Here is a 22,987-nt window from a genome sequence, read left to right on the forward strand (position 1 = left end):
GCCAACTTTGCAAGTAGTGCCGTGATCAGACAAGCAGCTTGTTAAGATCAGACAAGGAGCTCAAACTGGATTTCTTTTGGTACAGCTGAGTCAAGCCACATTAGAATTTGGTGTCAAATAACATTAAAAATCACGTTATGGGACATGCAACTCATCAAATTAAATTTCATGTGTTTTTCACCAGATAAGATTAAAAAAAAAAAAAAAAAAACATACAGATGACAAGCAGTAAAAAAAAAAATTCAGGCTTTTAATGGGTCTGTCTCATGGGACTTGTCCCAATTTCCAGTCCATTCACTTTCAATGTTGCCTCAAGATAATCAGACTTTTTGGGGAGGAACCCCCCCCACACACACACACTATTTTGGCCTTGTAGAGGTTAATGGTTGTCTTGACTGCATGTGGTTCTCCAAAACATACTCAAAATACAGTACGTAACAGCTACATAAGTGTTAACAGGTATCTCACGCCTGAATTATACAACTACACTATGCATAAATGTATGCAACACTGCTTCGGCACGCATCCTGTGTTTCTTTGGAGCGACATTTGTCCTCTTCCTCAGAAATTAACCCTACATGTCCACATGGCCCAATACCAACATAAAGTGGGGGCAGTATCGCAACATCTGAAACCATATCCGCAACTGACTGATGCCCAGGTCAGACGGCAGAAAGATGCATGCTGCGACCTGCGATCGGTCGGGTGGCGAGTGGACACAGGCATTTTGCGCCAAATCCTTCGTTGTGGTCAAACGTTGTAACAGTCGAAATTGTAAAGTGTGCGTTTAAGACATGCGTTGTTAACTAGAGAGGTGGCGTCATCCGCTCGCACTTGTGTTTTCTGTTAGTTGAGCTGTGCACCTTGCTGGAAACGGGTGTCTGTTAGTGAGCTCCTTTTCTTTTCGCTCCTCAACTCAAGAGTAACGTTTAGGGAATGTGTGAGCTCTATTTTGTTCATGCATGATAAGATAGAGCCGTTCAACTGGGCATGGTAAGGTTGAAGTTGACACAGCGAATTTTATAGTGTTAAATCAACTCTGAGAGTCAATTTTAACACTATGCTGGTGTTTATTTTGTCCCAATCTCTGCAGTGTTAATTTAACACTTCCTAAAGTTAAATCAACTTTTTACAGCATCATTTCAACTCTGTATTTTAACACTTTTGCTTAATTGGGAAATTAACTCTGAGAATTTTGCTGTAGGCGGCACGGTGGTGTAGTGGTTAGCGCTGTCGCCTCACAGCAAGAAGGTCCGGGTTCGAGCCCCGTGGCCGGCGAGGGCCTTTCTGTGCGGAGTTTGCATGTTCTCCCCGTGTCCGCGCGGGTTTCCTCCGGGTGCTCCGGTTTCCCCCACAGTCCAAAGACATGCAGGTTAGGTTAACTGGTGACTCTAAGGTGGTATTTACATTAGACCATACCCGTCTCGTTTTCGTCGCGGATGCACTGTCCGTTCACATTAAAACGCCGGGAAACGACTCCACAGGCGGAACAACTTGAATGCACCAGGGCTCACGTATTCAACCCAGTTCGTATCTGATCCGGTGCTGTGTAAACATTGAGAAACGCGGTAACGCTGTGCTGAGCTCTAGCTGATGTCGTCATTGGACAACATCACTGTGACATCCACCTTCCTGATTCGCTGGCGTTGGGATCACACACACAGCGGCTCAGTCCCGAATCACTGCTCGTGCGCTTCACTCGCGCGCTCTGTGAGCTGCGCAGGGCCGGAGTGCGCACCCTCCAGAGGGCACTCGCTGTTCAGGGTGGAGTGATTTGGAGCGCAGGAGGAAGCGCTGAGCTGCACTGAGGTTTATTTACACATTTCAACTTATTTACCTCCTTCAGGCGCTTAAACTCAGTGAGAACATGAACATCACAGCCAGGTGTGTTTATCTGCTGGAGAAGGTGTTCGCTTGCCATCCTTCCACTTGCAAGTGGTGAGTGACTTGCGCATGCCCGATATGCACTGGGATCATGTGACGTGCCGTCCAATTAGTCATGTGATTAGCGTATCCGTGTATTGGCGTTGCTGTGTGCACGCGAATCGTTTTAAAAACGTTAATCTGATGATCCGCTGATACGGTCTAATGTAAACACCTCCTAAATTGACCGTAGGTGTGAGTGTGAATAGTTGTCTGTGTCTATGTGTCAGCCCTGTGATGACCTGGCGACTTGTCCAGGGTGTACCCCGCCTTTCGTCCGTAGTCAGCTGGGATAGGCTCCAGCTTGCCTGCGACCCTGTAGGACAGGATAAAGCGGCTACAGATAATGAGATGAGATGAGATGAGAATTTTGCTGTAGTAAGTTAATAAACTATGAGTATTGTGGAAGTCCCAGAGTTAGTATGAACGTGCGTTTTTGCCTTCCTTTTTTCTTCTCCACACACTCCAAACTGCTTCAACCCGCGATTGGTCGCTCAAGCGTTGCATGACCGCCTGCCTCTAAATGCGTCAACCTGCTATTTGCACCGATTGGAAGCGAATCGCAGCTGAAGTGCGGACAGATCGTGATCCACTTGCGTCAACCTGCCTCTACTAAAGACCCTCTGCAACGCTCTGCCATTATCTGCGTTGTCGTGCGTCGACGCAAGACCAGTCTTGCGTCTACCTGCGATTTTGTTATCGCAGGTAGACACAAGTAGTTGAAAACTAGTTGCAACCTGCCGTCTGACCTGGGCATAAATAAACTTGCATTATACTAACATTAATTGCTTTTCCTGTTATGGCAAAGGTTTAAATATGTCTCATGTAGCCTTCACCACCAACCAAAATATTTTGCATAACAGTCTTCTGGAACATCTACGTAAATTAGTAAGCACTTTTGAATGTAAGGTCATAGTTTTTCATTGGAGATGCAGCTCATGACAACAATCATGATGACAGTGCAAAAGTTTAAAGAGAGACAGAGCATGTGTGGATACAATTTGCTCAGCATTTTACAGTTTGACTTGCAAACCTGATGGACGGGGATGTGTGTGTTTTGAGATGCTTTTCTGCTCACCACAGTTGTAAAGATTGACTATTTAAATTACTGTAGACTTTGTCAGCTTGAACAAATCTGGACATTCTCTTCTGACCTATCTCATCAACAATTCACAGAATTAGTGCTCACTGGATGGTTCCCCCCCCAGACACCATTCTCAGTAGAAATCCTTACATGCAAATCTCAGGAGATCAACAATTTCTGAAATACTTAAACCAGCCCATCTAACACCAACAACCATGCCATGATCAAAGTCACAGAGATGACATTTTTCTCCATTCTATTGTGAACATTAAAGGTCCCATGGCATGAAATTTTCACTTTCTGAGGTTTTTTAACGTTAAAATGAGTTCCTCTGACCTTCTTAAGTCACCCCAGTGGCTAGAAATTTCATAATGTGTAAACCAAACTATGCCCAACATTTGAGAATGGCGCGTCAAAACGGCGCGTTGATAAACTCTTCCCTTGCCTACGTCAGCAAGGGAGATGATCCCCACGCCCCCACGCCGGATTCTCACCCACTGTATGGATTGCCCGCCCAGCTCAAAAGTTGCCACCAAACATGGAAGTTGCGCTGTACATGGATGTGACAACACAGAAAGGAGTCTGTTTTTACTGCCGACGGGAGAGCCCCTGAAGACGCAGTGGCTTAATTTTATTTACTCCAATAATACGCCGTCGAGTCTACCTAAGACGGTGTATGTTTGTCGGAAGCATTTTCCTGATGAATGTTTCCACAACTTGGGACAGTACAGGGCAGGTTTTGCACATCAACTGTCACTGAAGCCTGGGTCCGTACCAAGCATCCCTGCCGCATCAGCCACAAACACCGAACAAGTAAGTGTATAACTGTTAAGTCGTTTTGCCGTGTTTTAAAATCGGTGCCACGTTAGCCTTGCAATGGCTACATTACCTGTGTAGCTAACCGCTTCCTGCAGTTAGCCAGGTACTCTGCGCTACAAAACCAAAAAGCATGCAGCATGCTCTGTTATAATAGCCAATCAAAACAGTTTTTACAAAGACACCCACATTCTTTTTTTTAAGTCACTCATTCATTTTATTTGTTTGTTTGTTCAGTAAAAACCCAAACATTTGTTGAATTTATTTTATTTCCTCGTGTCGCACCTTAATGACGTCAGCGCGCGGTATTTTTCCCTTCGCAGTTTGTTCCTTCTCTCTCGCCATAGTAAGACACCCACATCCGCTTGTTCTGACCCACTGGAGGTAGCGTCACAGTGCTGTTAGCCAATCAAAGGTAACACGTTTACATGTCATGAATATTAATGATAAGACCCGCCCCCACCCTCTACCCTTCCCCGCCTCCATGCTTCTCATTAGCAAAACGACGCACTGGGAAAAGCGCTGAAATGGGGCTTTCTCCCAGGAGGCTATATCTACGTGCCGAGGGTTCATTTCGAGAAAGGCTGCGGCTATAACATCCGGAAACCTCCACGAGCCCGTTTAAAGCATCAACAAACCACCATGCCATGGGACCTTTAACTGAAATGCTCGACCTGTATCTGCGTGATTTGATCCACTGTCCTGCAACCGCATGATTGGCTGATTGAATAAACACCTAAATGAGCAGGTGTACAAGTGTTCCTATTAAAGTAGCTGGTGAGGTGTGTGTGTATAATGATTGCTATTGTAACTGACTCTTGAATTAAACATATAAAGAGGTCTTGGAGTGCGATACTGAGGAAACTCACACAGTATGAACTGAAAACTCACCTCCACTGGCATATTCCATTATTAAATAAAGTGTCTTCTCAGTCTCAATTACTTCAAATAACTTCACTGAAAATTGAAAAAAAAATATATATATACACATTATACAGTAAAACATGTCAAATAATAAATTATCTGCAGCTTATAAAATGTTTAAAACAATCTAAATATTACTGGGGTGATGAAATATACAGTGGTGCTTAAAAGTTTGTGAACCCTTTAGAATTTTCTATATTTCTGCATAAATATGACCTAAAACATCATCAGATTTTCACACAAGTCCTAAAAGTAGATAAAGAGAACCCAGTTAAACAAATGAGGCAAAAATATTATACTTGGTCATTTATTTATTGAGGACAATGATCCAATATTACATATCTGTGAGTGGCAAAAGTATGTGAACCTCCAGGATTAGCAGTTAATTTGAAGGTGAAATTAGAGTCAGGTGTTTTCAATCAATGAGATGACAATCAGGTGTGAGTGGGCACCCTGTTTTATTTAAAGAACAGGGATCTATCAAAGTCTGATCTTCACAACACATGTTTGTGGAAGTGTATCATGGCACAAACAAAGAAGATTTCTAAGGACCTCAGAAAAAGCGTTGTTGATGTTCATCAGGCTGGAAAAGGTTACAAAACCATCTCTAAAGAGTTTGGACTCCACCAATCCACAGTCAGACAGATTGTGTACAAATGGAGGAAATTCAAGACCATTGTTACCCTCCCCAGGAGTGGTCGACCAACAAAGATCACTCCAAGAGCAAGGCGTGTAATAGTCGGTGAGGTCACAAAGGACCCCAGGGTAACTTCTAAGCAACTGAAGGCCTCTCTCACATTGGCTAATTTTAATGTTCATGAGTCCACCATCAGGAGAACACTGAACAACAATGGTGTGCATGGCAGGGTTGCAAGGAGAAAGCCACTGCTCTCCAAAAAAAACATTGCTGCTTGTCCGCAGTTTGCTAAAGATCACATGGACAAGCCAGAAGGCTGTTGGAAAAATGTTTTGTGGACTGATGAGACCAAAATAGAACTTTTTGGTTTAAATGAGAAGCGTTATGTTTGGAGAAAGGAAAACACTGCATTCCAGCATAAGAACCTTATCCCATCTGTGAAACATGGTGGTAGTAGTATCATGGTTTGGGCCTGTTTTGCTGCATCTGGGCCAGGACGGCTTGCCATCATTGATGGAACAATGAATTCTGAATTATACCAGCGAATTCTAAAGGAAAATGTCAGGACATCGGTCCATGAACTGAATCTCAAGAGAAGGTAGGTCATGCAGCAAGACAACGACCGTAAGCACACAAGTCGTTCTACCAAAGAATGGTTAAAGAAGAATAAAGTTAATGTTTTGGAATGGCCAAGTCAAAGTCCTGACCTTAATCCAATGGAAATGCTGTGGAAGGACCTGAAGCGAGCAGTTCATGTGAGGAAACCCACCAAAATCCGAGTTGAAGCTGTTCTGTACGGAGGAATGGGCTAAAATTCCTCCAAGCCGGCGTGCAGGACTGATCAACAGTTACCAGAAACATTTAGTTGCAGTTACTGCTGCACAAGGGGGTCACACCAGATACTGGAAGCAAAGGTTCACATACTTTTGCCACTCACAGATATGTAATATTGGATCATTTTCCTCAATAAATAAATGACCAAGGATAATATTTTTGTCTCATTTGTTTAACTGGGTTCTCTTTATCTACTTTTAGGACTTGTGTGAAAATCTGATGATGTTTTAGGCCGTATTTATGCAGAAATATAGAAAACTCGAAAGGGTTCACAAACTTTCAAGCACCACTGTATATTACGCACCTTAATGATGTGTATTGCACATATACATACCTATATTTGGATGATTCAAGATCTTCATTATTCGGACTTCTCTAAAGAGCTGTTGGAGGAAAAAAAAAACACATTATTACTGCTGTCATTCCTGGGGTCATGTATTCCCCTCTAGGCTCTGCTCCTATGTTTCATATTTGTTTACATCATTTGATTGAGTCAGCTTGTGCATTGTTATTTACATCACCACGTGTGGTTTGTTTTGATTCATATCTTTTCTCCACCCCTGTCTAGTCATCAATTTATTCCTACTTCCTTCCTACATGATCATTCTCACCTCTTTTTAGTTCCTCGTTTAGTTTGTGTATTTAGGCCCTGGTGTTTCATTATCTCCATGCAAAGTCTTACTATGCATTTAGTTTTGTTAAGTTCTAAGCCTCGTTCTAGTTTCCGCGTTTCCTCATTTCAATCCTTGCTTGTGTTTCCTGGATTCCGATTATGGCTTATCCTCGTCTGATGTTGCCTTCCTTTTATCTGACTCCCACTACAGATTAAGACTATCATTCTAATAGTTGCTCAGTTAAGTACATGCTGAGTTTATGCACTTGCTTCCTGCTTCTCACCGCACATTATACCTGGACTGAAGTAGTAATTCTGCTTCACATTAAAAATTCATCTAAATAAGGGCTGAGGACACTATTGCACCCCAGCAGCTGAACTTCTAAGTGTAATATGAAATACAATGGCCTGCATAAATATTGGCACTCATCATAAAAACAGGGTGAAAACCCTTACACAATAATCCTAATCTCCATTCAAATCATTGGAGAAACTATCCTTGTTCAATCATTCTCACTAGACCTACTTTTTTAACATACAAAGCATTTTCTCTCAAAAAAAAGTTCCAATATTATTGACACAACCCATGAGGAATGTTCTACTTCCTTGTCTCCAGATCGCCAGATGGCGCAGTTTAGACTGTGTGAAACCCCTTGCGCTAGCCACATCTCTTGCCGAGAATTTATACCCAAGTTGTCAACTCGTGACGTACGACATGCCCTAAATGATAAAACAGTAGCACGCACGTCTATCACTGCCTTTCGCTTTCTCGCCATTGTCGAGATCAGACGTGGATGCAACACAGCTATCTTACGGAGTTGTCTCCATCAGCTGGCTCCACAGTTTTACCCTTCGGATCGGATTGAATATATCATCATCAGTGGATTCCAGTTTAGAAAAGCTAGTCTTGGAAGAAGGTGAGTTATCTTTGCTGTGCAGACCCACCACACCGGTCTAGCACGCTGACTAGCATTCGCAGCTAGGTACAGTCCGATGCCCACACCCCGGCATTGGAACACCGTACCATAATCACCTCACACTCTTGTCTGAATGTGTGCTAGCGCCCAGCCCCCGGCGCAACACATTTTCTTAAACCATAACCGACGGCATCCCCGGCTCGGCATCGAGAGGTAAGTTCAGTTGCGTGGTGACAGACCTCTCCATCAGTCTAGCACAATCAGTAGCGCGCTAGCGCCCAGTCCCCGGTGCAGCAGCGCAATAGCGAAACAACCACTACCTGTCCCCATTCCCTGGCGCAGCGTAGCGAAACAATAAATAAAGAGCACCTGTTTACCCGTGCCTTTTTCCGCTTCACAAGTGCAAGGTGCTCAGCCCCCAGCACCAAAACATTTGTATGGCCTCAAGCTTAGAGTGAATCAGATTGAATTACAGCACTGTTAACAAGCAGTTCTCTTGTGTGTTCTCTCCATGACGCATAACGTTAACTGATTGTGTGTTAATAGACTACACTAATTAATACAATAACATTAACACTTAACACAATTAGTAAGTATGGCCTGGTGTGTTCTGTGTGGTACACCCATGGAAGTGAAAGATCCACATGATCACTGCCCCAGCTGCCTGGGAATTAATCATCTCAGAGAGGCTATGACTGATCCATGTGTGCATTGTAGCCTGCTCTCCATACAACAACGGCAGGCACGATTAGCAGGCATTGAGGGAAAAGAGGACTGCCTTCTCTCTTCTCCTCCAGCTCAGGAGCGTGCAGGTAAGCGCCCAGTGGCTATGCACCCAGTGGCTTTGCATGCTCCCCCAAAAGTGAAAAAGCCCAAACGTTCACAGGAGCTGACATACAGGGTAGATCAATTGACAGAGTGTTGCACAGATAAGAGAGATGCTTATTAGTATGCATTCACAACATGCGTCACAGCCTGGCTCTCAGACAGAGGATGATGCCCCTCTGCCTGCTTCACAGCCAATCCTGCCTCCATCTCCCCTACACAGAGAGGAGGATACGATTTCTTTTGCTGCCACAGATAGCTTGTTTCCTTTGGGCAGAGATTTTTCATCCCCAGACGACCATGTTGCCTTCCACTCTCCTGCTACAGACAATGGCAAGGAGTCAGAGGACAAGCCAGAATCATCAGTGGTCAATGCCACTCTAGCAGGAACCATTCGAATGGCCCTGGCAAAGCTTAACATAGAACCTCTTCCTCAGAGTCTGGTGCAGACAAACCGTCTTTGCCGCTTATTCACACACAGCAATGATCTCTTTGTCCCTCACTGTGAGGACTTTGTTAAGATGTTTACTGAGGCACTAAAGGAGGCAAATACCAGCAGAATGGACCATCCCACTAGACTGTTGGCTTCCATGGCAAACCCAGGCTCTGCAGGCCTGGGCCCCATGCCACCGGTGGAGTCAGCGGTGGTGTCACTGGTTGCCCCACCTGATGAAGCCCTTCGTGCTGACCCGCGGTGCCCTAGCCCAGAGTGCAGATGCACTGACAATTTGGTGTGTAGCACTTATAACACTCAGGCTACAATGGGGCGGGTCCTGAATACCATGGCCCATCTACTACTTGCTTTGCAGACAACCCTATAGCCAACCTCAGATGTGGCTGCCTCTGAGTTGATAGACACTGCTCTTCAGGGCGTGGGGGCAATGACTAAGCAGTGTGGTAAGTCTATGGGACTGCAACTCCAAGCCCGCAGGCAGATCTGGGTAGCACAGTCCCCTCTTCCTGATGCAGCTAGGAATGCCTTGCGCCAACTACCCTTGGCCCCTGGGCAGGTGTTTGGCACAGCAGCGCAAGAGGCTCTAAACAGCTGCCAACTTGCTTCTGAAACATGCTCCCAACATGTGAAACCAAGACCTGCTTTCAGACGACCTCAGGCATTGCCACCACCTACCTTTCGCGGCGCCCCTTGCTACCACCGCCATACAGCAGCAGCCTTCCAGCAGCCTCAGTGGAGGCAAACAGAACATGGTTTTCCCCAGCACAGAACACGTGGCAGACCCCCACCTCTTTTCCAAGGGCGACTCACAGCCATCCCCCCAAAGTTGCACACCACCCACAGTCACGAGACTAATGGTGCGTGGCCGGCGGCAGGGCATTTTACTCCTCAACAGCTGGAGTACTGGGGCTCAACAATGCCAAACCTGTGGGTCCTGAACACCCTCAAAGGTGGCTATCGCCTTCAATTTCACCGCTAGCCTCCTCTAAACTTAGGGCTACATGTCACGCGTGCTCAAAGCCCAGAAACACGTTCTGCCCTACTATCGGAAACTCAGTCCCTCTTAAACAAAGATGCCATAGAAGAAATAGACCCCCAGACACGTCGGGGTGTGTTCTCCACCTACTTCATCGTACCCAAGAAAGATGGCGGGCTCCGGCCAATACTAGACCTACGCCATCTAAACACTTACCTCAAGCAGCTGCCCTTTCGTATGCTGCGTACTTCGGACGTGCTCCACTCAGTGGAGGCGGGAGACTGGTTCATTACAGTGGATCTACGAGACGCGTATTTTCACGTACCCATTCATCCTCAGCACCGTCTCTTCCTTCATTTCCATTTCGAAGGTCGCTCATTCCAGTTCAAGGTGCTTCCTTTTGGGCTATCACTGGCCCCCCGGGTCTTTACCAGGTGCATGCACGAGGCCCTGTCTCCATTACATCGCCAGGGCATCCGTGTCCTACCCTATCTGGACGACTGGCTGCTTTGTGCACGGTCCCCAGAGCAAGCGCGTGCGAATGCTCAGATACTACTCAATCATGTTTCAGCTCTCGGTTTGACGGTGAACTTCGAGAAGAGCATACTGGAACTGACTCAGACCATCGACTTCATAGGCATTCACCTGAATGCAATCATGCTACAAGCGTGCCTGACTCCGGGATGAATTCGCAACATACTGGGGCTGGCCACACGAGTCCAGCTGAGTGAGACCGTCTGCTATGGCCTGCTGCTGCGTCTTGCAGGCATGTTGGCAGCTGCAACACCTGTTATTACATTAGGCAGGCTTCATCTCCGGCCTTTCCAATCATGGCTGAGGGCCAAGAGACTCTCAGCTCAGACCCAAAAGTGTGTGCTGGTGTCGATGACACCAAAGGGCATTGCCTCCCTGAAGCAGTGGGCACTGAGATCTTTTCTTCTGAGGGGAGTCACACTGGGACCACCCCCAGCTCAGAGGGAGGTCATCACCACGGATGCCAGTCAACACGGCTGGGGCGGAGTGTGGAATCACCAGGCAATTCATGGTGTGTGGCAGGACCGGTTCCGGTCCTGCCACATAAACTACCTGGAACTGCAGGCTGTCTGGCTGACGCTACAGCACTTCAGAGGACAGCTGGAACGCAAACATGTCCTTATTCAGTCGGACAACACTCCAACAGTATATCACATCAACCACCGGGGGGGACAAGGTCAGTTTTGCTGAACACCCTAACCAGGTACATCTGGCTGTGGGCGGATGCACACCTGCTATCTCTGAGGGCGATACATATGCCCGGGAAGAAGAATTGTGTAGCTAGCGGACACTCTCTCTCGGGGCGAGCCCCTCATGGGGGAGTGACGCCTGAACGAGGAGATAGTTCAGATGATTTGGAAAACATATGGACAAGCGGAGGTGGACCTATTTGCCACCAGAGAGATGACCCACTGTCCGAAGTGGTTCTCGCTGCGGGGCAAGCCTGGGTCCCTGGGGCAGGATGCGTTGGCCCATCAGTGGCCAAACCTGAGGCTGTATGCATTCCCTCTGTTCCCACTGATATGGCAGATACTTGAATGCATATGGACGACCAACCAGCCTGTGCTTCTGGTCGCGCCATACCGTGTATACAGTCCCTGGTTTTATCTTCTGAAAGCACTGCTGACAGGTCCACCCAGCCCTCTACCAGTCAAGACAGACCTGCTGATCCAGTTGAATGTCAGTCTGTGGCACAGACACCCTCAGAGACTGAAGCTCTGGGTCTGGTCCTTGGGGGCTCAGCCGCCATACTGGAATGTTCACAGGGGGTCAGGAACACACTTCTAAATGCTCATTCTCCATCTACACGCCTGCGGTATAGTGGCAGATGGAAACATTATTCAGCATGGTGTTCTGAACGCAGTATTGACCCAGTGGCAAGTACTTTGAAGAACATTTTGGAATTTCTGCAGGGCCTTTTGGAGGCTGGTCGCTCTGCATCAACCGTGAGAGGATATGTGGCTACAATGTCAGCCTATAGGGGTCCAATTGATGGGCACTCTGTTGGGGCGCATAAGATGATTGTGACCTTCCTGAAAGGTGCAAAATGTTTGAATCCATCTCGCAAATGCGTCGTACCTCAGTGGGACCTCCATATTGTGTTGAACAGTCTCTGTAGCCCTCCATACGAACCTCTGGGGAGTGCTGACATTAAGTGGCTTTCAATGAAGACTGCTTTCCTGATTGCTGTGGCCTCAGCGAAAAGGGTAAGTGAGCTGCAAGCACTCTCCGTCAGCCCACAGTGTCTGCAGTGGGGGCCAGAGATCTCACGAGTAACGTTGTGGCCGAACCCTACTTTTCTACCTAAAGTGTTGGGTCCAGATTTTGTTAACAGGCCTCTGATTATTCATGCTTTGGATCCTTCAGATAATACACTGAACATGGACCTTTGTCCTATTAGGGCACTTAGGCAGTATGTGACAGCCACAGCAGACTAGCGAACCACTGACCAATTGTTTGTGTGCTTCAGTGACAGATGTAAAGGAGCGGCCTTGTCTAAGGATAGGTTGGCTCATTGGATTACAGACACTATATCTTACGCTTATTCTTCTACAGGCCATGACATGCCGACGGCAGTGAAATGTCACTCCACTCGTTCTGTGTCTACCTCTTGGGCTGCCCTGAAGGGTGTGAGTCTATTGGATATTTGTTCGGCCGCAACCTGGCTGTCGGCCTGCACATTTTCCAGGTTATACAGAATAAATGTTGCTACTAGTTCTTCATCATGCATGCAGGCTGTGTTTAGTGCTGCTCCATCTGTTCATTAGCTGTGGACAACAGCAGTTCCTTTCATGGGAGGTGTGAGCTTTACAGCCTCCACCAGTTCTTGATTGTTACAAATGCAATAATAGAAGTGTAACTAATCTGACTTGTTCAATAAAGTGAAGTCAGTAACATAACACTAGTCTGTGGTGTTTTTTTCCTTTGTTATGTCTTATGTATTAGTTGGGCCCTCGTGACAGCTTGGACATAAGTTTTCCACACAGTCTAAACTGCACCATCTGGCGGTCTGAAGACAAGGAAGTAGAATGCTGGTTACGTAGGTAACCGTGGTTCTACAACTGGTGGAAGACCGCCAGATAGACCAGTCACTCGGGACTCTGGTTCTGGCGAGAAAGGCTCCAGGCAATGATAGACGTGCGTGCTACTGTTTTATCATTTAGGGCACGTCATACGTCACGAGTTGACAACTTGGGTATAAATTCTCGGCAAGAGATGCGGCTAGCGCAAGGGGTTTCACACAGTCTAAACTGCGCCATCTGGCAGTCTTCCACCAGTCGTAGAACCACGGTTACCTATGTAACCAGCGTTTTAAATAAATGCAAACAAACTGCATTTCTTGAAAAATCTGAACCATGCCTTGTTTTCCTTGGATATAAATTTGTGGACCCCTTTTTTCATCCATTAACATGGGGAAAACTGCATAAATTTTAACACAAAAACCAGATGGTTGTTGACCTTCACAAATCAGGCAATGAAAACATAAGTAGTTGGAAATGCCATTAAGAACAATTAGGGACATAACAAAAAACTTCATCTGAAACAGTTGGAAATTTGCCAGGAATTGGACTCGTGAGCACACTGCCCCACCACACAGATGGCTCCATTCTGGTTCATGCACCACATTTTGAACCATTCAGAACATTCTGACAAAAAAATAAAACCCTGAAAAAGTTGGTTCCCAGTTGGAACCAAAATGTAGCTATTTTTTTCCAGCATGAGCCATGACAACATCAGTGGGTTTGTCATTAGTTTGGACCGCAGCAACAGAGAAAGCAGAAAAAATAGAATGAAAACAAATATCTGCAATAACAGAACAAAAGCTCACTAGTAATCAATGATCTCCAGCATCTTGCTACTACTGTTTATTTTCGCTGTGCATTGTGCAACACGCTCTGATCATAACGCATCCTTAATAACAATGGTTCTGTTCAAAATTGGTGAAAATGTGGGCCGGTTCGCTAACAGGCACCAAAGTTTAATTATAGATTTCTATTTTATGACTTCTACATTATCAAGTCAGTGCAAAAACCATTTTAGAGTTCCAAACGTCTGTTTTCCAGCACAAAATTAAATGTTACAGGGAAAAAAAAAGTTTGTTTGTATCTGAGCAGCATATTACAGTACATGCGAGAGCACTTTTCAGATGAAAAAAGAAAACATAATGAAGGGTTTTGCTGCAAAATTAAGAAGCACGTGACAGTCAAAGTGTCCAGAAGAACTGTGGCTGTTTTTGCAAGATGCTCAGTAAAACCTACAACTCATTTCCTTATAAAACTGCACTAACTGTCCTGCTGGAAAACCCAGTGCTCAGAGTTAGGGAACATTGTCAGAGCAAAAGGAAGCAAGTTTTCTTCCAGGATAACCTTGAACATGGCTTGATTCATGTGTTTTTCACAAATAAAACTATGCCTCATTCCAGCCTTGCTGAAGCACTCCCAGATAATCACCAATCCTCCACCAAATTTCAATGTGTGTGAGATACTGTGGCTTGTCAGCCTCTCCAGGTCTCCGTCTTACCATTAGACGACCAGGTGACGGGAAAAGCTGAAAATTGGACTCATCAGAAAAGATGACCTTAGTCCAGTCCTCTACGGTTCAATCCTTATGGTCTTTAGCAAACCTCAGTCTGACTTTTCTTTGCTTCTCATTGATCAAGGGCTTTTTTCTAGCTTTGCATGACTTCAACCCCACCCAGCGTTGCCTGTTAAGAAACTGTCGTGCCGTGCACTTAACCCCAGTTGCCATTTGCCATTCTTTTTGTAGGTCACTTGATGCCATCCTATGGTTGTTGAGTGACATTTGCAGGAGCTGACAATCAGCCTTGTCAGTGAAGAGTCATTTTCGCCCTCTGCCAGCCTGTAATTTTGTTATCCCCAATGGCTGCTGCTTGACCTTGTTCTTATGAACTGCCGTCTGAAATTCTAAGGATGGAAGCAACCTGACACCCACTGTAGCCCTCTGCCAGTAAAGCCAGGACTGAACTGCAGTACAACATGTTTCAAAAAGAGCAGTCTAAAGGTGTTGAAACAAAGTGTTCAGGGATAGAGGTTAACCAGGATACATTTTTTTCCACCTTGAGGTTGGAATATTCCTATTATTATTACATGGCAAATTAGCCACGAGCGTGCATGTCGTTCATCTACAAGCAGCTGCTAAGATCATCTGCGAAGACGCAAGAGAGCCAGTAGATTACATGGCATTTAGCAGACACTTTTATCTTGAGCGACGTACAAGTGCAACAGTCAGGTACAGGAAAAAAAAAAATTGTAAGTATGCTATTACATTACAGGCATTTAGCAGATGCTCTTATCCAGAGCGATGTACAACATACCCAGCCTGGGGGGCAGTTGGGGGTTAGGTGCCTTGCTCAAGGGCACTTCAGCCATTCCTGCTGGTTGAACCAGCAACCTTTGGATCCCATAGCTGCTTATCTAACCCATTCCACGAGTATGAAATCCATGGCTCATCAACAAACTGCTGCAACACATGTCAGAAGTGGGATTCGAACCCACGCCTCCAGAGGAGACTGCGGCCTTAAAGGGATAGTTCGGGATTTTTGACATGAATCTGTATGGCATCCCCATCAATAGTGTCGTGCAAACACACTGACTTACCCCTGACAGCATCCTGTGAGTCCAGTTCTTGTCCAGTTTTGGTCCAGACGAAAGTAGTCCGGCAAGTTTGTTGGGGTCACGAAAGTAAAACGTTTTTCGTCTCAAAACAGTATGTGTTCAAAAGAGTGATATATTTGCATCACAAAACCTTTGCCAAATAAAAAGTCAGACCTCGAAATCGCTTGGCACTATTTTCTCTCCCTCGGTATCACTGCGCGCCATCATGTTGACATCTGCGCAGGAATCAACACTTTTCCCATTGTTTGGCAGTGATTAGGAGTTCAGATCAGCGGCGCTAACAAGCTAATTTGAGAGCAAGAACAGCGACAAATTTATCACCTTCTATAACCTATACAATAATATATTTGTGAAAATGGTGTGCACTTGCGACTATCCAGGCTGTAGCAACAAAGATGTGGCTGAATCTCCGCACACATTTCACCGTTGTAGTCAGACATGTTGTCGCTAACTTTGCTAGCAGTAAACAATGTAGTGATGTGTCGGTCGCGAACGATCCGGTTCAAAGAGCCGGCTCTTTGAAGTGAACGACGGGAGCCGGCTCTTCGGTGGGAGCCGAGTTGGGGAGCCGAATTAGTTTTTTGTCCTTAGGTGCCTCAGAGAGAGAGAGAGAGAGAGAGAGAGAGTTCAGCTCAGCTGAAGGATGATTGTCTATTTGACAACCATGATCATTGTTTTGTTGCCGTGAATTCCTAAAGCTCATGATATAAATTGTCGCTCATAAATTGACAGGTTCGGTTGGCAACCGTCTTGGCATGGCCAGATTAATCTGCGGTATACAACGAGACAGCAGTCATTATAACAGGAGCATATTTGCTGTTCCAGCGGCTTCTCATTACTGGTGGAGCAGAGTGCGGCACTTTTTTCTCTTTTTACACGCGCTCAAGGTGCCACATATTTTGTTGCACATTGTTCTGTGTTTGTTAAAATAATTTCCAACTTTGCTTCATAGTTTCTTAGGCCTGATTTATACTTCATAATTTATTTTGTGGCATTTTGTTCAAGGTCGAGTGTGAAATAAAGCCATAAAGGATAAACAGTTGATGTCTTCTGTGTATTTTATATTGGTAATATAACACAGTTTTGCATTATGTTTGTGAGAAAATAATTTATTAATTGGTAAGTAAGTTTTATTTCTATAGCTAGAAAATTGTTACACTGCTATACTTTACAAAGCTTTACAATGGCTACAAAAACTAAAAAATAAAATGGAAAACATCCGATTGATAAAATATAAATAATAATGTAATTAATTAACTAGTTAATCGCAGCAATTAAATCAAAAATAAAATCTCAGGAGCTGTTTGGGAGCCGAAAGAGCCGGCTCCTTATAGTAAGAAGAGCCAAAAGAGCCGGCTCCCGAAAAAGAGCCGAAATTCCCATCACTAAAACAATGAATGAAACAGCCGTGGCTGTCACCTGGCGGCAGCGCGCAGTGATAAGAAGGGAGAGAAAATAGTGCCAAGCGATTTCGAGGTCTGACTTTTTATTTGGCAACGGTTTTGTGATGCAAATATATCACTCTTTTGAACACGTACTGTTTTGAGACGAAAAACGTTTTACTTTCGTGACCCCAACAAACTCGCCGGACTACTTTCGTCTGGACCAAAACTGGACTCACAGGATGCTGTCAGGGGTAAGTCAGTGTGTTTGCACGACACTATTGATGGGGATGCCATACATTCATGTCAAAAATCCCGAACTATCCTTTTAAGCGCTCGGCCACCCTGATACTCGCAGCAATAAATGTGCAAATGAAATCTTCACATTTTTCAATACGCTATCTAGGCTGACTAACATTTGTGCTAGAAGCAGGTTAGTAATGTTTCTGAAGTAGCCACTGGTTCACAGACTCAATAAACTGTATGTTTTGTCTGTTATCCAATGAGGGTTGGATCTGGAAAGCAAAATAAGCAAGCCTTTTAGATGGAGTGTACAAAGGGAACTGCAGGTATTTTTTCACACTTTTTTCTTAAACAAAGAAACTGGTAACACCCCAAGTTGAAAACCAACCAACCCAAAAATCAAAATCCCACCTCTCAAAATACAAAATCTACAAAATGCATAATCTGTTATTTCAGGATGTGTTTCTGCTGGTTTAGGCAACCTACATCCCTTACAGTGAAGCGACAAGGTGCTGACAGGATTTGGCCCCAAATGAGCCAGAAGTCAGGAAGGAAGCCAAGGTTACGTAAAGCACATCACACACACAATCGCTTTCCAGATTATTAGATTTGAAGAAAAGATAAGATGACATTGAGACAAATTAGAGTAAAAAAAAAAAAATCCAACACAGCAGAAGAACAAGAACACTAAGGCTCAAAATATTAAATTATTTGAATATTGACAGTAAAGAACGCATGATTACTGTATATGTGTTTATTTTGCTTTAATGTTATATGGCCTCATGATGTTTGGAAGTTAGTAACTCTGATAGATACAGAATGCATGCAAATCTGTCTCTCTCACACACTCCTACACACACTGGTCCAAGCTGCATCACTGACCTACATACAGCTGCCCAGGAGCATGGAGTCATGCAAATTACTGAAATGTCACTTTAGAATTGAAGAAAACTTCATCGAGAATATTTCTGTCCTGGCTTAGCAGGCTGGCTCTGAGGCTTTCGTGGTGATAAAACATGTGGAAAGGTGATCCAGGTAAGAACAAGCTCTCAAGTCCTGCCCAATCCCATGTTTTGGATGCCAGGAAACCTAACTGACAAGGCTAAAAAGTGGTGGCAAATTTAAAGTAATAAGGCATAAGAAGTTAGTTAGACCGTTAAGTGCTTTAATACAGACTGTGCAAAACAAACCAGTATATGATCATCACTGATTGAGCTGGATGATATCAAAAAATAATACCTATGTAAATGACATTTTGCATACAGACTCTCCATTCTAATAATGCAGTAAGCTAGAATGAGCCATCACTCAATAATACACAAAAAGTGGAGTCAATTTTTTCTTCAGAATAGAAATGGAAAATGAGCTTATCAACATATCAATCTGAAATGACTGGTAGTCCTGCCCCTTTTCCTATCTCACATCAGTAATCTTTTGGCCTGTGCGCTTGTCTCCACAGATTCTCCCACTTAAAAGGATGCATTGATGTGGCTCCCTCTCTCGTCTTCTATCAAGGTAAATGGAAAATGTTTTGAGTGTATTAATCTCATCTCATCTCATTATCTCTAGCCGCTTTATCCTGTTCTACAGGGTCGCAGGCAAGCTGAAGCCTATCCCAGCTGACTACGGGCGAAAGGCGGGGTACACCCTGGACAAGTCGCCAGGTCATCACAGGGCTGACACATAGACACAGACAACCATTCACACTCACATTCACACCTACGGTCAATTTAGAGTCACCAGTTAACCTAACCTGCATGTCTTTGGACTGTGGGGGAAACCGGAGCACCCGGAGGAAACCCACGCGGACACGGGGAGAACATGCAAACTCCGCACAGAAAGGCCTTCGCCAGCCACGGGGCTCGAACCCGGACCTACTTGCTGTGAGGCGACAGCGCTAACCACTACACCACCGTGCCGCCCGAGTGTATTAATGTGGAATAAAATCTATTTAAAATCTTCAGCTGAGTTCTCAAAGTTCTCAAAAAAAAAAAACCTGGGAAGTGGGTGCCATGGTGAAAAAGCTTGAACGTGTTGGATGTAAGACGTCAAGTTTGGACCTTTCTGCTTATCTCAGGTTTCTGATCTGTCAACCTGTGCTCTTATAAAAACAAGCTCCCAAAGTCTGGCTTCTCTGTCTGACTGGATTATCTCAAGTGATAGACACAATATGATGTAAAAGACATAAATATAACACAATCAATCAATCAATCAATCAATCAATCTACAAAAGAACATTGGAAGAGACAATGCAAATCAGACATTACTTATCTCAAAGACCAAACTGTTTGTGAATAAAATATATGAACTACATGTACTTATAGTGAGCTATAAGAGTAGTAGATGATTGCTTACTCAGCTTATTCACTGAAAAAAGAAAAAAAAAACACCCAAAAAACAAATTCAACTGCTTAAAACAGCAAACGAAAAACGTTATAAAAAACAGTCTACATTCTGGCGCGTACAATATTATGGCTTCATGATCTAGTTTCAGCAACACATGGATACACCAGGCAGTGCACACTTAACTGTTTAAAAAAAAAACCCACCATACTGTTCATATGAACCAAATTTGCAGTGATTAATGTGATAATCACAATGAGACCGTCAATGATGGCGTACCTCACTCTGGCCCTGTCTAATCCAGAAGGAACAATCTAAAGTGAGCTACCTTGCGCAATAAATGTTGCAAGCTATATATAAGCTATATACACACCCGAAGAATCCCTACCTATTTGCCAGAAAGAATCCAAAATGGTGAGGAATTCCCGAGAAGAAGCGATTTTTGTTGAACTGCTCATTAAGGCTTAATTAGTCCATAACTTCATTAATAATTATAATTAAGCAAATCTGGGTAGAAGTTATATGCACACTAGGTATCCCTACCTTCATGCCAGAAAGAATCAAAATCGGTGAAGAACTGAGGGAGAAGAAGCGATTTGTGTGGAAACTGCTCGTTAGGGCTTAATTACTCCATATCTTCATTATTTCTTGCAATTATGCAACTTTGGGTAGAAGCTATATGCACCCCAGGCAGAACTACCTTCCTGCCAAAAAGAATAAAAGTCGGTGAAGAATTGAGAGAGAAGAAGCGATTTTCCTGAAATGTGGATGACGCCTGATGGACGCCAGATGGACAACTGACAACACATGATGGCATAAGCTCATTGCCCGTTGGCAGGATTAGCTTACAAAGACTATTCATGCAGCAATACATAAGATGTTTATTAAATGGCACCTTCTCATTCATATATAAATGTATCTGTATTTTTTTAAATTATTTTTCACTTGCCTCTTGCTTTCATATGGAACTGTATTAAAGTTATCAGCGCAAACCCCACCCTGTGCACACACACAACCTGATTATTTTAGTCCACATTTTCTATCCCCCAATTTTTGGGGGGTTTAAAGGCAAGTTCATTAATGGAGGAGGCATAGAAGGTTGCAAAGATGCTTACTCTTCTGACTTAAGTGCCTGCATAACTTGGTTCTGAATATGTGGCAGATCACAGAATCCAGGGACACATGTCGGCCCGGGGGCATTTTGAGTTACTGACAGATTCAGAAAGTACAGTTTCTAAGCTTTCCAATGATGCCCTCCACGTGGAGATCTGACAATATTTGAAGAATGTGTGGCCTTTTGAAAGTGTATACTTCTTAAAACAGAAAAGGGAGAAAATCGCCCTCAAAGTTTTCCATCTCAGCTACTCTGGGTGTAGGGCGGGCACATAATGGTGCTCACTTGCATGACATTAAGGAAAGCCCTACCCCCTACGAGCTAGCACGATGCTACTTTCATGTAAACTAATGGCCCTTTTCCACTACCCTTTTTCAGCTCGCTTCAGCCCGACACGGCTCGCGTTTCGACTATCTAAGAACAGCACGACTCCGCTCGCTTCAGCCCTGCTTAGCACCCAAAACTCGCACGGTTTTGGAGTGGGGCTGAAGCGAGCCAAACCGAGCTGAGTGAGGCTGGGGGCGTGAGCAGACACTCCCCTGTGCACTGATTGGTGAGGAGGAGTGTCCTCACACGCCCACACACGCCCCGCGAGCACGCTGGGATCTGTAAACACCGTAAACCCGGAAGAAGAAGAATTACGAGAATTTCTGAAGCCTTATGCGCCTCGCCTCATCTATACGCTCTTGCCAGTATCTGTTGGCGTTGTCGGTGACAACAAGCCACAGCACCAAGACCAGCAACACTAACGACTCCATGTCCTCCATGTTTATTGTTTACTATCCGGGTCGTGAGACTACCGCTTAAAAGCTCACTGATGTCACTGTTTGCGCCGCTTAACGACATCACGTGACGTCCACCCACTTTCGCTAACTCCACCCAATGTGTCCACCCACTTCCAGCCAGCACGGTTCAGCGCGGTTGTAGTCGAAATGCAACTCCAACAGCCCCACTCAGCTCGACTCAGCCCAACTCAGCACGGCACGGCTCAGCCCGACTCAGCCGCGTTTGTAGTGGAAAAGCGGCAAAAGATCACCACGTCAATTTTCCTTCCATGCAAAGTATGCCCAACACAATTATGAAGTACAAAAATAAGTCCTAAAGTATACTTTAACATTTTGTGGTTGAAAAATTACTCACACCGTAAGAAAGAAAGATAGCACGATGATGACACAACTAACACAATGCTAGTTTCATGTAAAGCCTCGGTCACAACCGGCCATACCGTGCTCCTACGGCCGGTCTACACGCAAAAAACGCAAGAAACGCACGGAGAGCGCGCATGAAACGCACAAGAGCGCGCGTGTGATGCGCTGATTTTCGAGCCGCAGACCGGCCGCAGAGGTTCTTTGTCATGTCAAACAAACTCTACGGGCGCTTACGGTTTTTTCAGGTTGCAAGACAAACTTACATGCAAAAATAACCACACAGCCTTAGATTAATAAACTTACCCCATCAGAAAGAGAAACGGCGCCTTGCACACACCAACGCCTCCGATGGAATGTAATCCTAGAACGGTCCGTGTATCATCCGATCATTCAAGTATTCCATTCAATCTGGAAAACGAGGTTGCGGTTTTTTTGCTAGAAATGGTGATCTCCGATGTAAATACCGAGTGTCTGTTTGCTTCGCGGTGTTTCAGCTCCTCTGCGCTCTGTTTAGTAACTCATTCCATAGTGAAATCACATGCCTGTATGCAGGTTAAGTAGCCATGCGCTCAGCCCGCATCATACAGCTGATTCGCGAAAAAAAAAAAAAAAAAAGGCTTAAATCATCATGTGAATGGCCCATATGGTAATTTACCCACACCCCCCAGCAGGCTACAGTCCTGACAAAAACGAGACAATTTGCAACAAAAAATATATGCTTTTCCAACAAAACAATCTATTATCTGAAATACTGATTGCATTCTTCAAGATCTCAACTTGCACATGATGGAAAAAAACAAAAATCACAAATTTCGAAAAAAAAATGCTTCTTTTGCGATTATCTCGGATTCGTTTCGGCCGACATGCGTCCCTGGATTCGGTGAGGGGTCACATATTAGGAACTTGACTTACATAAATACTGACATTACTTTTGAACCAACTCTAAATATGGCCCTATGTAAACAATTACACTCATACCCCTTTTTGACCAACAGGGAATGGGTTCTTGAACTGGTTCCATTCAGGATTCTTTGAATGTTCATTCCAACTAGTGAACCCACCCACATTTTTACCAGTTTTGAGTG

The 22,987-nt window shown here is 44.6% G+C and overlaps 1 protein-coding gene across 1 annotated transcript in view; it reads right to left on the bottom strand.

Moving 5' to 3' along the window:
• The window catches only part of LOC132882558 (serine/threonine-protein kinase MARK1-like), a 141,474-nt gene that overhangs the window by 43,209 nt on the left and 75,278 nt on the right, over window positions 1–22,987 (bottom strand). Inside the window, exons 3-4 of the mRNA XM_060915651.1 lie at window positions 6,553–6,601; window positions 4,715–4,780 (exon numbers count right to left, since the gene is read on the bottom strand). Of these exons, the coding sequence (XP_060771634.1) occupies window positions 4,715–4,780; window positions 6,553–6,601 (115 nt within the window). The remainder of the gene's footprint in view (window positions 1–4,714; window positions 4,781–6,552; window positions 6,602–22,987) is intronic.

This window comes from Neoarius graeffei, chromosome 3 (assembly GCF_027579695.1).
Source record: "Neoarius graeffei isolate fNeoGra1 chromosome 3, fNeoGra1.pri, whole genome shotgun sequence".
NCBI lineage: Eukaryota > Metazoa > Chordata > Actinopteri > Siluriformes > Ariidae > Neoarius > Neoarius graeffei.